This window comes from Cydia fagiglandana, chromosome 1, assembly GCF_963556715.1.
Source record: "Cydia fagiglandana chromosome 1, ilCydFagi1.1, whole genome shotgun sequence".
Lineage (NCBI taxonomy): Eukaryota > Metazoa > Arthropoda > Insecta > Lepidoptera > Tortricidae > Cydia > Cydia fagiglandana.
Window position 1 is genome coordinate 1,817,737 of NC_085932.1, and position 17,171 is coordinate 1,834,907.

General features: G+C 39.9%; 1 protein-coding gene across 2 annotated transcripts in view; it reads right to left on the minus strand.

The window, feature by feature from the left end:
• Positions 1-17,171, minus strand: part of LOC134672593 (pyrokinin-1 receptor-like) — a 102,363-nt gene that overhangs the window by 74,696 nt on the left and 10,496 nt on the right. For both annotated transcript variants that reach the window (XM_063530579.1, XM_063530644.1), the window contains exon 2: positions 4,899-5,005. In XM_063530579.1, the coding sequence (XP_063386649.1) occupies positions 4,899-5,005 (107 nt within the window). The remainder of the gene's footprint in view (positions 1-4,898; positions 5,006-17,171) is intronic.

Here is a 17,171-nt window from a genome sequence, read left to right on the forward strand (position 1 = left end):
CACTCAAACCGTTTCGTCTACCTAAGTTTTATACGCATTTCTGTGTTTTTTAATTTCTAAATTATATCCTTCTAAGTCTTATATTCATCAATATAATTTTTGAAAATAAATTTAACTTGTTTTTTTAGAAAGTTCAGTTCGGGTGCAACAATATTTGCCAACGACCGGACCTCGCCTTAACGCGGTGTCACGAGTTTATTCTCTGTAAGAAGACATTTTTTGCTCGCAGATGCTGGAATGTTATCTATTATATAATATATTATAATAACATGATATTAAATTATGCTTAAGCGGAACTTAATCGTCTCGACTCGCGTTACGTCGGAAGTAATACCTAAATCTTAGAACTTAATTATACGCGATTAAGTCCCGTTTCATAATTTAATCATGTGTAAAAGTTAAAATCAGTATCATAACATGTAGGTAATTGGACGCCAAATTTTAAGAGTTAATTAAAGCTAAAAATTTGTAACAAAATAGAACAGATATATTATGACGTGTCACGTATGTATATTGTTGCAAAGGCATAGTATATTATATGCCTAGGGCATTAAAGTAAGAATGTCCCATATCACATCTAATTGTTGGCCGAAGCGAAGTAGAGGTGGATAAACGTGTGATCAGGATTTCTCATTTATTGCCCGATGTGTATATATACTATAAATTATGCAATATAATTATTAATTATGCGCGTGCGATAGAGATAGGAAATGACGTGTCAATGTACGAAATTCTTCATACCTAGCGTCCTTATTTTAGTTTAACGTAGCGTTACTCCCAGTAAAGGATGGGACCCAGAGCGGTGTCTTATCAAAGGGGCCATTAAATCATTGTCATAACGTTGTTATTACATGTCTTCGGGAAATAGGCACTGTGATTTATCTGATGGCTTGAAATAGGTTTGAGTAAGTTATTGTTGCCCACTAGACGTTCGTAAGTATAGTAACTAAACTAATTAATTAAATTTAATAAATAATTAGGTATAGTCTGTCAAAAAATTGTAGAAATCAAAAAGTGGCAATACTGTAGTGTCGACCCTTTCAAAACAATTTATACAAAAAAACGCGACGACAACACTACAGTATTGCAACTTTTTAATTTCTAATCTCATTACTACTACTAATAATGTCGATAGTTCGACACTACCACTCATAAAAATAAAACCAAAATCCCATTACAGCCAAGCTGCAGTAGGTACTCGCTACTGCAGTCACAATCCGAATGTCAACTACGGAACCTTCGAAATTGAGGTAGCCACGTATCAGCGAGCATATTGGATTAATAAAATATTGTTCTGGTCCCAAATTCAGAGGCTTACTTTTTGTGCCCCCTAAATTTCAATTTTAAAAGTAATCCCGTACAGAGCCAATCGTCCAAACCGATACCCAATATGTCGCGGTATACCCAATTGTTGTTGACAAAAAAACTGCGGCCCGCTATTTGGAGGGTTATTTGGTTGCGGCCCGCATTACCATAAAATTGCTCTTAGCACGAACCCAGACCACAGATTATATAGCGCTACTAGATATGCCACTCTTTGTTATAGACATAGACATCATTTATTAAATTGGTAATAAGGCATTACAAGTCACAATTTTTAAGCATATTTTTATCGATATTAAACTTTCGTGAGACATATTTTAAATTGTTTATACGACATGTCGCCAATAGCGACTAAAAATTCAAGTGAGTGAAACCGTTGTCGTATAAACATATTTTTATCATCTTACATCTATTATTTACACTATATTATTGTATTACATTATATGTATTACACTTGTAAAGAGTTGTAAAGATTATAAAGAGTAGTGTAATACTACTCTTTATAATCTAAAAATTCTTTAAAACTATAAAAGCTTCCCTTGACTAGCCAGTTTTTGAGCCTTGTTTTAAAGGCACTAAGCGTTCACGCTTCTGTGATGGAGAGATATAGGTTCCTGTTAGCAACCATCATCATTATCATTCAACTCAGACGAAATTGCGGGTGCTAATATGTAATAATAATGAATACCACTACACCATCTCGAGGAAGTAATTTTTAATTGGAATATAATGTACTTACCTCATTCAAATCCACTTAAAATTGTTAAAAAAAATGCTAGGTAATTACATAGTTACAAGTAGTATTTCGATAAACAAATGTGTAGTAGGAAGGACCGTTAGGTACCGAATAAAGCAATACAATGACTAAAATACATACAATACTGTAAAAATATTTTCCACGGAAAAGATAAATTAGGACTACGTTTGTATGGAGAATCGATCGTCTCCTTTCCTCGTAATGAAATTCCTGTATTAACCTGTCGGATCCCACGGCTGAAATCTGAGCCACAAAAGGTTAGTGACTTTTCATACAAAAAAAATGTTGTTTGTATGAAAGGTCACTAACCTTTGTGGCTCAGATTTGAGTCTTGGGATCCGACAGGTTAATAAGGAATAGCATATCTGCTCCATATCGATTTATGCCATCTGTGGCCAGACTAAATCTGTCACGGAAGAGGACGACGAGGGTTGGTCATATAAGAACACGTCCATACACTCTTAAATGGCTATTTAGGCTTCACTGGGAACACTAGAACACTATTACTCCACGATATAGACAATTATCATCACACCAGCTCGTAAATACTCGCTTTATTATTCAAAAACTGACGAGAAAATTGCATTTTATCTACAAGAGCGGCAAAGTAAGTTTATACTAATTTTTATTTTTTCCTTTTCCCGGCTAGTAGTAGAAGGCGTGGCTCTCTCCGCGATTTCGTCGCTTTGCTACAGGTAGCTAAAAGTACATCCGTTCCGCCCCAATTTTGGGGAAAGCCATAACCCGCGCGTGGCGCTGTCGCCACCTAGCGGCCATATCTGTACTGATCGTAACAGACGCGTTTTGTTAGAAAGTGAGTCTTCTGTACCTAGTACTATTATTTATTCTGTGGTAGTAGGTAGAGTTAGACCAAGACAAGTCTGCAACGATTTTGATAGCACACGCCGAGCAAGTGTTATTTATTTATACCAGTCATATTTTCATAGAAGTTACCAGGCTATTACAACTGTTACAAGATAATTCAGGATATTCAGACACATTTGTAATATTGTTAATGAATAAATAAATAAATAATAATGTATCGTTGTCGCTAAAGAATCTATAAAATTGTTCATGGATTTATTCCGAATCCGATTTGTAAGTCTGCCCACTAGGTCAAGGAAAACGCCTTTTAGACGTCCGTTCCGGTTTAGGTTCCGTAGTCAACTATACTGCAAAACGTAATTCAAGACCAAAAAAAGTGAGATAATGTTGCCATTGCAATAATTTGTTTGTAAAATTGTAAATTCCTTTTGATAAATAATCACGCTAAGATAATTTATTCATTAGTAATTTTACTCCTACTATTTAAAAAAGTACTTTTATTTATTTATTTGTACATAAATACAAGACGCGCTAGTAAAAAAGTGGCAACATTTCTTACTTTTTTTGGTCTTGAATTACGTTTTGCAGAGTAGAACCCTTATAGTGTCGCCATGTCCATCTTTTAAGCGCGTAATATGGCTATTGTTGGAAGTAATATTGGCATATTAATTGCAAAGACATATTGAAAAAGAAAGATATATTGAAAAAGTTGTATAAATACAGTTTGGTAAACTGATTTGTCAGGAATATAATATTTTTATTTTAAACTTTCGCGTTTTAAATACATATTAACTCACAATCAATTCGCGTTAGACCCGTCTATAATGTGAGTTAATATGATTTGTCAGGAAGTTTTAAGCCGAACTTTTTCCACATATTAAGCCAAATATAAGTATTTCATTTTATTTACACTAAAAATTTAAACCTATCAATATATTATTCAATCATTAATTTATGTTTATAAGCATTTCTTTCAGCAATAGATGTTTGAAATATTTATACATGTAAATACCAATTTTATATTATACTGAGCTATGGCAATGGGTCTTTGCTTTTCAAGCCCTATATTAAAAACAAAATGGCTGCTCAATATTTTAATATTGGTTTCCTTACTTTGTGGACTGAATTTCAACCTACACAGTAAATAACATTCCCTAGATAGGACCAAATGAAAAACTAATAAAATGGCGGCCATGAGAATGCTTGACATTCTGTAGGCGCTCGACAAAAACGTGCCTCGATAAAAAATATTCATACGTTTTCGCATTCTGTATAAAACGTGGCTGCTCAAAACAAACGGTATCAAATGCAAGTAAATAAGTTTTTGTCATAAATTTAATTTTTGGTTTATCTCTTTTATCGTTGACTGTACTTTTTTATCACAGGCAACTAGTAATACTCATCCATGATTCCAAGTAGGCATATTACAATGCGCTTATGAACGTCAAATATAGCTACGCCGGCTCTAACCCTTACACCACTGCTCGACAAGATTTAAATTCCTCCTCAATTGGAGGAGGGTATACGGGTGTCCTGCCGAGTTTCTAGCCGGTCCCGTATAGGGATACCGTATCCCTATACGGGACCGGCTAGAAACTCGGCAGGACACATCTTTTCAAAACTCCTCTTCTTCCTCGCGTTATCCCGGCATTTTGCCACGGCTCACATAGGAGCCTGGGGTCCGCTTGACAACTAATCCCATGATTTGACGTAGGCACTAGTTTTTACGAAAGCGACTGCCATATCTGACCTTCCAACCCAGAGGGGAAACTAGGCCTTATTGGGATTAGTCTGGTTTCCTCACAATGTTTTCCTTCACCGAAAAGCGACTAGTAAATATCAAATGATATTTCGTACATAAGTTCCGAAATACTCATTGGTACGAGCCGGGGTTTGAACCCGCGACCTCCGGATTGCAAGTCGCACGCTCTTACCGCTAGGCCACCAGCGCTTCTTTTCAAACCATCACATCAAAATCAAAGAAGTTTCTTACCAGATAGAAAGTGTCCGTGGGGTGCTCCAGACTCTTCCCGTAGATGGCGAGGAGCCTCTGGACGTGGAACGGAGCCCAGCACACGAAGAACGACAGCGCCACCGCCACTGAAGGACAAAATATCCGAATTAACTAGGAGCATGCATTTTTAGGGTCTCCCTTAGGTATATAGAATAGAATAGAAAAAGTTTATTTGGTGTCAAAATAAAACTTTTACCTAGAAATACATCTTATTCTAATACATACTAACACCAAAATGGATGCCACTCAGCATTTGCCGATGGCTAAGATACTTAGCCATGGCGCTGGTTTTCAGGGCAACCAGAGAGAAAAAGACAGTAAAAAAAAAACTAAGCTAACACGTGAGAGAAGGTGAGCTTAAACTACCTATGGCTAGATAAAAAACAGTAAATACCTACATAGTATGTATATCGACGTGAATCGGCAAAAACCGATAGGAAAAAGATTTACGTCTGGGTCATAAGAGTGAAAAAGTCTTCGTTCGCCTCGGCTCGCATCGGCCGGCGCCTAAGAAGGATGCCTACCGGTAGCTATTCTACAACCGTTCTATGTGTTTAGGTGATAAAATAAGTGCTAAGTGTCGCTTAATTGTTTGTTGGGCCGTTTCTACTTTCCGTGAGATTCAAATGTCTGTAATAAACCTGCATTCTATTGTACCGCAGAAACTTCCAAATAACGAAATTAAACACTGTACCGCGTGTAAAAAGGTACTTTATACAAAAAGTGCGCGCTTTATGACGCCACATTACACACGGCTGCGCCAGATGGCAGCCAAAAGGATCTTGAAAAATAAGTTTAAGTATGTATATCATTGCCATAAATTTTTTCTCCGTAACATAAGGAATCTCCTGGTAAAGGTAAAAGGGTTTGATATACATTAGGGACATTAGGGTATATTCATCATATAGATAATTGTTTTTTTAACTTGAATATCTTTACAAAAATTTGCGGTTTTTTTTTTCGATAATTTCACAAACCGTTACCTCAAGGTACTGCCATTTGTCTCTGAATTTGCCCTAAATGGGCTATAACTTATAAAGACCTTAAAAATTACATGCAGTTTGGACAAAAAGATCAAATCCAAATAAAATCACAATAATTTTACATTTAAAAAAAATTACCAATTTTTATGTGTGGAATCAAAATTTACCTAAATTATTCATAAAAGTATGTCCAGATCGCAGATTTATAATGACGCTTTAAAGCTAATAAGTTTTTGGCAAAAATTTCATTTTTGGTACAAGCTTTTATCGCTGACTGTACTTTTCTTTCCACAGGCAACTAATACTCATCGAGACAATTCTAAAAACCCCAAACACAATTAGTTTGCGTTGTTTCATCACAGAGTTCCTATGGCCACCTCAGGTCTCCATCATTAGATCAGCTACATGACACCATAATATTACATTGTCACCCGACTTACGTACCTATGTATGCAAAATTTGAGCTAAATCGGAAACCGGGAAGTGGATCAAATTTAACTTGCAAGATTTGATTACACACAGACAGACAGACAACGGTCAGGTGAAAGTAAAAAATAAAAGCTTGTAAATAAGACAAGATAAAAATAACAAGATCACGTGTGAAAACCGTGACCACTTTTGAGCTTCATAGCGTCCGCTAAAACGGCCGCGTAAATGTGGGTACCAAAACGTAAAGTTCGCCAAGGAGCCATTCAAGAGATACGATGGACGATATCTTGGAATAGGCATACTGTTACAAAAGCAAATAATGTACGCAAATCACATATTATTTCTGAATTTAATATTTCCAATGACACTTGACATCATTTTGATATTGGTCGCGTTATTGATTTTTGACGTAGGCAATCTTGTACATTCTAGATCTGTGGTTCAGACGGATAGAGTTAGACCAAGAAAAGTCTGCAGCGATTTTGATAGCCCACGCAGGGCAAGTGTTATTTATGCGTAAGCATTTCATAGAAGTTTGTCGTTTAAAATAACACTTGCTCTGCGTGGGCTATCAAAATTTCTACTCTAAGATTTTTTGATTGCCGCCTTGACATTGGATATTTTCCTTCAAGTACCGTAAATTATTCATTCTATTCAAGTACCTACCTACATATTCTGATTTTTTTAAGAAGGAAAAAGACTGAAAATCGAAGTTTTTGTATTCACACGCCGCCAACTCACCTTTACCCATAAAATGTGATTGGATTGCACTGGGTCTTTTTTTACACTCACATAAACTCAAAAGAAACGACAACGCGTCACTTTGTGAATTTGCTCACAAATTTGGCCCCTTTTTAATGCTTTTGAGCGTAGATATGAGTCGGTTGAGAAATGCAACATAATATACTTAGACTGTTTAATGTGTTGATTTTTTTATGAGTTATTAAGAAATTCAAATATTATTTAGTTTGTATTTTTTTGTCCCAATAAAGTCTCACGAACAGTTAGAAATTCAACTCATTTCATTGTTGTAAAACATGGCTAAGTATTTTTTAAGACTTTAACTGATGTTTTAATGGCTTTACTGATAATAACAGTTTAAATAAAGTAGGCTCTCAATTTGTACGCTTACAATAAATTAAAGGAGTACCTTAAATTTAATTGTTGGTACATTTACAGCACAGATAACTTCTAGTCGTATTTTAATTTAAGGATATAATGGCCGACAATTTTCTCAGATAATGCCGCTACCGGCAATGTTTAACATTTTAGTTGGCAGCTCCCTTAATTTTTCATTTAAATTTATAGTTCCGTTTCTCACGGCTCGATTCGGGAAATGCTATAAGTATTATAACTTATAATAGGCAATATTATAAGTATTATAACTGATACTAATGTTGAACCTAGAAACAAAAATTAATAGTAATGTAGTTAATAACAGATAGACAGTACATAGTTTACAAAATTGTTAAAATTAAAATTATTTTTCTTGTCTTAAGTTAATTGGTCTCCCGCGATACAGGCCAAGCCTAGTTAGTGCGGGGATTCCTGGAATCTCTGAATGTCAACTCTTACCAGAAACTCTTTCTGTGCAATAAAAATATTTTTTACTTTTTTTTACTTTATGTCGGCAAGAAGCAATCTATTCTAAATTAAAGTAAGTACCTAATGTAAGTACATATGACTATTTTTAAGAGCGCTCTTACAAGAAAACTCGAAATAATGCAAAATTGATGATACTAGTCGACGAAATTCAGGACTTTGTGCTCATTATTAGAAACAATGAGTACTTGTTCCAGTAAAAGCGTCTTCTTATCTTTTTAAATATCGTTGTAAATATTAGAAAAAGGACTTATTAAATTAGTAATGAATTTTTTTCTGATGGTCGTTTCCGAAAAACCCCGTGAAGCACTGAACGGCAAGCTCTTATTTGGAAATGTTGAGAAGTTTACTCTGCTAAACCTGGCTATTTTGTATTACTAATACCCTGTACTTTAGGCATATCAAACGATATTTTTCCTACATACCTTTGAGAAAGAGAAAATCAAAGTAAAACGAACTCAATTTTCTCTCCGAAACAAGTGTCAATTTCTGCGAAAATCTACTTAATATCGAAGTCATTTTCATACTCAAGCAATCTGCAACGTTTGCTTATTCTGTTGGTATACATTAGTGTTTATGAAATTCTACTATAATTTTATGGCAATTTTTTGAAAACTACTCTATATTACCGATGACGCGCGCTCGCCAGCTCAGTGCCGCGGCAGAGCTTGTACAGGTAGGACGTGTGTCGGTCGGCTCCGCACATTTTCAACGGCGACGACGAGGTTTTTTATCATTGTGTGCGGCGGGCGCCGTGTAAAACGCTATACTGTGTGCGTGTAAACCGCAACGAGAGACTTTGATCCTAGCACTGTTTTTATAGTATTATAATTTATAATGGTACAGTTTAATAAACTACCGGACAGGATTAAAAATATTTGAAACGACCTGACATTCTATATGTATTTATTTGACTCAAGATAGTACCGGGTCTGATGATGGAGCCGGAAGGTGGTCACCGGTACCAATCAACCATGCAACTAAACCACTTCGTGTTTAGGCTCGTTTTATTCGTCTTAACATGATCTTTGACACAAAATAGTACTCAGGGTCTGATGATGGAGCCGGAAGGTGGTCACCGGTACCAATCAACCATGCAACTAAAACACTTCGTGTTTGGGCTCGTTTGATTCGGCTCAACAAGATCTTTGACTTAAGATAGTACTCAGGGTCTGATGATGGAGCCGGAAGGTGGTCACCAGTACCAATCAACCATGCAACTAAACCACTTCGTGTTTAGGCTCGTTTTATTCGTCTCAACAAGATCTTTGACACAAAATAGTACTCAGGGTCTGATGATGGAGCCGGAAGGTGGTCACCGGTACCAATCAACCATGCAACTAAAACACTTCGTGTTTGGGCTCGTTTGATTCGGCTCAACAAGATCTTTGACTTAAGATAGTACTCAGGGTCTGATGATGGAGCCGGAAGGTGGTCACGAGTACCAATCAACCATGCAACTAAACCACTTCGTGTTTAGGCTCGTTTTATTCGTCTCAACAAGATCTTTGACACAAGATAGTACTCAGGGTCTGATGATGGAGCTGGAAGGTGGTCACCGGTACCAATCAACCATGCAACTAAACCACTTCGTGTTTAGGCTCGTTTTATTCGTCTCAACAAGATCTTTGACACAAGATAGTACTCAGGGTCTGATGATGGAGCTGGACTGTGGCCACGGGTACCAGTCTACCATGTAACTGAACCACTTCGTGTTTGGGCTCGTTTGATTCGTCGCAACAAGATCTTTGACACAAGATACTACTCAGGGTCTGATGATGGAGCTCGAAGGTGGCGACGGGTACCAGTCTATCACATAACTGAACCACTTCGTGTTTGGGCTTCGTGTTTGGGCTTCGTGTTTGGTTTATCACCTAGTGTCAAAGATCTTGTTGAGACGAATCAAACGAGCCTAAACACGAAGTGGTTTAGTTGCATGGTTGATTGGTACCGGTTACCACCTTCCAGCTCCATCATCAGACTCTGAGTATCACCTAGTGTCAAAGATCTTGTTGAGACTAATCAAACGAGCCTAAACATGAAGTGGTTTAGTTGCATGGTTGATTGGTACCGGTGACCACCTTCCGGCTCCATCATCAGACTCTGAGTATCACCTAGTGTCAAAGATCTTGTTGAGACTAGTCAAAAGAGCCTAAACATGAAGTGGTTTAGTTGCATGGTTGATTGGTACCGGTAACCAACTCCCAGCTCCATCATCAGACTCTGAGTATCACCTAGTGTCAAAGATCTTGTTGAGATGAATAAAACGAGCCTAAACACGATGTGGTTTAGTTGTATGGTTGATTGGTAATGGTGACCACCTTCCAGCTCCATCATCAGACCCTGAGTATCACCTAGTGTCAATGATCTTGTTGAGACTAGTCAAACGAGCCTAAACATGAAGTGGTTTAGTTGCATGGTTGATTGGTACCGGTGACCACCTTCCGGCTCCATCATCAGACTCTGAGTATCACCTAGTGTCAAAGATCTTGTTGAGACTAGTCAAACGAGCCTAAACATGAAGTGGTTTAGTAGCATGGTTGATTGGTACCGGTAACCAACTTCCAGCTCCATCATCAGACTCTGAGTATCACCTAGTGTCAAAGATCTTGTTGAGATGAATAAAACGAGCCTAAACACGATGTGGTTTAGTTGTATGGTTGATTGGTAATGGTGACCACCTTCCAGCTCTATCATCAGACCCTGAGTACTGTCTTGTGTCAAAGATCTTGTTGAGCCGAATCAAACAAGCCCAAACACGAAGTGTTTTAGTTGCATGGGTACCTATAATTTCTTTCGAGTAATATACGTTCATAAGTACGAGTATGGGGCTATTCATAAATTACGTCGTTTCAAATGGGAGGAGGGGTTTCTAACATCTAACATCGGATGATGGTAGCATGACGTAGGAGGAAACAGAGTCATCCGAAGCATGATTTTTGGATGATTTGAGGGATGGGGGGGTCAAAAATAGATGACGTAATTTATGAACAGCCCCTATGTACATTTGCACTGCATTTAGTATTTTCGTACTTACCAAATAACAGTTTTAGGACTTTATAAGTTAAGTACAGTTAGTGTTGTTATGGTTGATTTCAATATGCTTCGCGAAGGATCAAGAATGTTTAATCCATCATTGTAGTGCGAGTGTGGTAGAAGGGATCGGAATACTGAGCTCGCACGGCCTGCCGCAGCGCTTAAAATACCTAAACTCGCTCAACCCCGAAATGTAATAGCACTCTTAACCTATAATAACTCCCTCGCCTTCACCATTATTAAGATATTTATAGTTTTAATGGCTACTCGTACATATTTATATACTTTTTAACCTCTTAAACTTTTACATGATCTAGCCCGGTTTTATGACTTTGTTTTTCATAAAATGCTTACAGAATGTTAATCTGAAGGGTTGTTTACGCCGGTTTAATACATTACCACAGTTCTTACTGAGAAAAAACTTTTTATACTTTTTCAGTACAAAGGTATTGATTTTTTGTTAGCATTAGTATGAAATGAGCTCTGTTAAACAAGCATTGGAATCTCATCCCCTAAGGGGGTGAATATCGGGTTAAACGTTTTAACAGAATATTTTTTTCGCCACACCAGCTCGGAAAGGTTTACTTTGCACCTCAAAAACGGATAGCAAACTGTAATTCACATGTGAGGCAAAGTACCTAATCAAATGCAAATTTAGAGTTGTTTTCTTAAATTATGATTTTGGATGATAAATATTTGATAACATTAATTTGAATTTGATTTGGTTTGATTTTGTTTGATAATTTACATTTAATATTTGGTTCAGGTTGGTGTGGTGAAAAATTTTGTGTTTCACTCGGGGGCAAATTTTGTTTAACCCTAGTGCTTTCAAACCCTCGCAACGCTCAAAATTCAATTTTTCGAACCACTCGCTACGCTTGTTCACTACGTTTCAAATGAGCGGTTGAACAACAACTTTACCCCCTTGTGAAACAAATAATTATTTTTAAGGTACACCAACACCTTACGCTCTGAGACTAGAAGCCTGTGTTACGCGATCGAAGCCGCGGGCAAATACTAGTCAGTTTACTGTAGTAATAAAGATGGACGACCCAAACACGCTCTTATCCCCGAGCCTCCATTCAAAAGAGATTAAATATATTTGCATAACTATGTATTAATGCGACACGAAAACGACATTAGAGTGGGTGAGGGACTGTAGGGAAATAATGTTCGCGAATAGAGGCGTAATTTTACTTGAGAATGACAGAATAGTTGACTGGTAGAGAATGCCTTATGGCATTAAGTCCGCCTTTTGTACTATAAGATTTTTCTTTTGTGCAATAAAGATTAAATAAATAATAAATAAATAGTACAAGATCCCAGAGCCGCAAGACCTTACTTATTTTCTCATGAAAAAAATGTATAGGATAGTGTTAGAATGTACTTTTAATGTGTGCATACTTGCTATATTGCGCGAGCCCTACTTCATACCTACACCATAGACTAGGAATCCTCTAGACCGAGTTTAGAGCAATTATTTCATGCAACCGATGATGTCAAAAATGCGGGGTGCGCCGTGCGCGGGACGAGGTGAGCGAAGTCCGGTGCCGTGATTGGTCCGTTCAAAGACACAGACGTCACACATAGACACTTTCGACTCGAACATGGAGTAAAATTACCGTATGCGTGGCAGAGGGAATAGCGCGACTATGCTCAGTCTGGAGGATGTTTTGTCTGTCCTACACGCGTTCCTGAGAAAAGGGGTCTTTACAGACGGGCAGATGGACAGACCGATTTTTCGTAGTCCGGATGAACTACGGAACCCCAAAAAAGAAAGATAAAAAGTAGATTCGTAAACACGCCGGTTAAAGAAAAAAATATTCAAACAAATAATAATAATAACTGGACAAGTGCGAGTCGGACTCGCCCACCGAGGGTTCCGTACTTTTTAGTATTTGTTGTTATAGCGGCAACAGAAATGCATCATCTGTGAAAAATTCAACTGTCTAGCTATCACGGTTCATGAGATACAGCCTGGTGACAGACAGACGGACAGACGGGCAGAGAAGTCTTATTAATAGGGTCCCGTTTTCACCCTTGGGGTACGGAACCCTAAAAACATAGGTGAAAGAATGTGTCATGAAATCTACGAGCACACTTTTGACAGGCGAAATCATCATAAATTTTGATGGAAGCCATTTTTAAAAAAAGAAGCCTCTATGGTTACAAAATAGATGCCAAAATAAATGATTGTATGTAATTGTATGATTTAAATTTTAGAACCATAGTTAAGTCGCGAAACTCACGAAGGACTGAGAAAATGGCATAATAACGCAGAATAATTTAACGTGTGAAGTCTCAAATGAAATTTTGCGTCAAATTTAATTATGCTAATTTAGTAACATAAACTCTGATGTAGTTTCTTTTCACATGAATTATGATGAAAGAAATTTAACGCTCATTTTAAAATCCACACAAATTCTGTTCCAGAGACCTGTGTGCGATTAAACTACAAGTTCCACTGCCAACAGGCTGTCGCGACCTAGTCCTTGCCTCGGCGTACATGCCTGGAGAGGACGAGCCACCGCCTGCCGAACTACAACGACTGGTCAGCCACTGCGAGAGATCAGGCCTCGCAATAATCATCGGGGCCGACTCCAACGCACACCACCCACTGTGGGGAATGGAGACCAGCAACAACAGAGGTAAGACACTTGTTGAATATCTTGTGACTACTAATCTAAACATTCTAAATATAGGCGCTGAACCAACATTTGTAAACAAACGATGCAGGACGATTATCGACCTGACTCTGGCTTCGGAGGAGGTCAGTGAACTAATTATGGGATGGCACGTCTCCCAGGAGGCCTCCTGCTCAGACCATAGGTGGATTCGCTTCAATCTACTAGCATCTAGAGACACACCAACCGCCCGGAGGAATCCCAGGAAAATGGACCGAGCCACTTTTAGGAAGGTCCTAGGGGAAAGCCTTGACCGGCTTCCACCGAGGGATGACCTTCGGGAACCGGCTCAGATAGAACAGCAGGTAAATATCTTAACTGATACCCTCGTAGACAGCTACCACAAGGCGTGCCCCTTAAAACCACCGGCAAAGACTGCCATAAAGGGTCACCAGTGGTGGGGCCCAGAACTGGAGAGACTCCGGGGGAAAACAAGAAGACTCTTCAACAGGGCCATGAACACAACGGCTGAGGTGGACTGGGAAAACTACTACGAAGCCAAGGCCAGGTACAAAAAGAGATTGCGGTACTGGAGATCCCTGTCATGGAGGAACTTCTGCAGCAGCATTGAAACACTTGACCACGCCAACCGGGTGAGGAAAACCTTAGCGCACAAGCCCACATCACAATTGGGCTCACTGCGTAAACCCGATGGCACATACACATCTAGCCCTGCAGAGACCCAACGCCTTCTCCTGGTAACCCACTTTCCAGGATGCGTAAGTCTCGCCGATGCAGATCAGCAGGACGAGGAATACAGTACAACGGACAACAACTGGCAAATGGCGCACAGAGTCGTCACGGCTGAGAAACTCAGGTGGGCCATAGACAGCTTCCATCCCTTCAAGGCGGCTGGTCCGGATGGGATCTTCCCCGCTCTCCTACAGTGGGGTCTAGGACTCATCCAGGAAACCCTGACCGACATCATGGCAGCCTGCCTAGCCTGGGGGTACGTGCCCAGGAGATGGAGAGATGTGAATGTGGTATTCATACCTAAACCAGGTAAGAACGACTACACAGCTGCCAAATCCTTTAGGCCCATCAGTCTCACATCATTCCTGCTGAAAACTTTGGAAAAACTGTGCGACAGGGACCTGAGGGACCGGGCGCTAAAGAACATACCGATGCACAACAACCAGCACGCGTACAGCTCAGGTAAATCTACGGAGTCGGCTCTTCACATGGTTGTAAGCCGCATTGAGAGAGCCATCCACGGCAAAGAAATGTGCCTCGGCACTTTCATTGACATAGAGGGCGCTTTTGACAAGACTCACTTTTCCAGTATAGGGAACGCCTTGGAAAACCACGGCGCTGAACCTGGACTAATAAAGTGGATCATGAACATGCTAAATCAAAGGACAATAAGGTATGTAGGTGAACCGCAGGCCGTAGCGGCGGTGCGGGGATGCCCTCAAGGGGGAGTTCTCTCACCTCTGTTGTGGAACCTAGTAGTCAACAACCTCATAACCAAACTGAACGAGGAACACTTCTACACAATAGGCTACGCTGATGATCTGGCAATATTAATATCAGGTAAATTTGCCAGTACAGTATGCGACCTCACCCAGGCAGCTCTTCGGATCGTAGAACGCTGGTGTAGAGATTTTGACCTATCAGTTAACCCCACCAAAACAGAAATGGTAATGTTCACCAATAAAAGGGCACTTGGCAACTTTACCAGACCAACACTCTTCCAGACTGAGCTACAGCTGACCGACGAAGTTAAGTACTTAGGGCTAACGCTCGACAGTAAACTCAACTGGAACAATCACATCAACAAACGCATAGACAAGGCGGGAGTAGTCTTCTGGCAGTGCAGAAGGATGATTGGTAAGAGGTGGGGACTCAACCCGAAAATTACCCTTTGGCTCTATAAGACTATAATCCGCCCCCTACTCTGCTACGGTGCTCTGGTTTGGTGGCCAAGAACAAACCTAGGCAACGTACGAGACAAGCTACAAAGACTCCAGAGGCTCGCATGCGCGGCCACCACTGGCTGCACGAGGTCCACTCCGACTGCAGCCATGGAGGTCATGCTAAACCTTTCACCGCTGCACCTACACATACAACAAGAGGCCAGTCTCTCAGCGGTAAGGTTACCCTCAATATATGGTCTAACACCACAGGAGCTCTTCACACAGCATGCCTGGAAAAAGTATACAGCGAATTTCCAGTGCTCATGGCGGGCACGGATCGAATTCACAAACAAGCCATCTTTGACAAAAGGTACAAAATACAATTATTTGAGGACGACAACTACGAAGGACTCAATCCCCGGGAGCTGAGAATCTTCACTGATGGGTCCAAAACAGACAGCGGATCAGGCTCTGGAACCTTTTCAGAAGACCTGAACATGTCAATCACCACTCCGCTAGGAGCCCATAACTCGGTATTCCAGGCTGAGTGCATGGGCATCATTAACGCGGCGGCTGCCATCACTGCAAGGAAGGTAGTAGGATCCTCCATCCGCATACTCTCCGACAGCAGAGCAGTCTTAATGGCCCTAAAAAGCCATATAGTCACATCCAAACTTATACACGAATGCCACGAACGACTAATGGAGGTATGTCAGAACAATAAGATCACCTTACAATGGATCAAAGGACACAGTGGATCCCGAGGTAACGACGCCGCGGACGAGCTCGCCAGACAAGGATCGGGTGCGGGGGCGATAGGCCCGGAACCGATCCTCCCGATACCGTTTAGTAAGGTACGCTCAATGCTGCTGGCACGTACAGGGAAACTACACACAGAACACTGGCTAAACCAAACTGGATGCAGACAGGCCAAGCAGGCCATGCCTAGCATGAACGGTAAGCTCACAAGGGCGCTCCTTCAACTAGGAAAGGTTCGACTGAGTATGGTAACCAGTGTCATAACAGGTCATGGACTTTTTAACAAACATCTTTTTATAACAGGTGTCACAGACAGTCCCCTATGCCGTGGATGCATGGAGGAAGAAGAAACAGCCTCTCACGTGGTGTTGGAATGCAGCGGATTGGCCCCATACAGGGCAAAACATCTCGGATCCCCGAGTGACCTCCCCGAGGTCCTACTCAACATCAAAGGTTTGATAGGATTCCTCGAGGAGCTGGGCTGGCAAGACTAGCCCACCCCCTATCACGCAAAATAGGCGCAAGACGTCGAGTTGCGGAAAATCGCCCGAGCTACAATACAATACAAATCCACACAATAATTAGAGCAGCGTCATCTGTTGTTCAACACAGACAATACAGGCTGACCCAAAAATATGAGGACAAAGAATACTTAGGAAAATTTTTCTTAATTTTTATACGTCTTGAATGTCATTAAAAATTTGAATTGCAATCATTTAACTAAAACAAAACGTATTATCTTCAAAATATTCTCCTTTAGCTTTAATACACAAACGCAAACGTTCGTTTTAATTATCAAAAAATGCCGTGGTAAGAAAATTATCAACGTATTATTTTTGGACCATTCTGTGTAGTAAAACCAAGTGTAAAAAAGATTTAATAATGAATTGTCTTCGGGAGCGG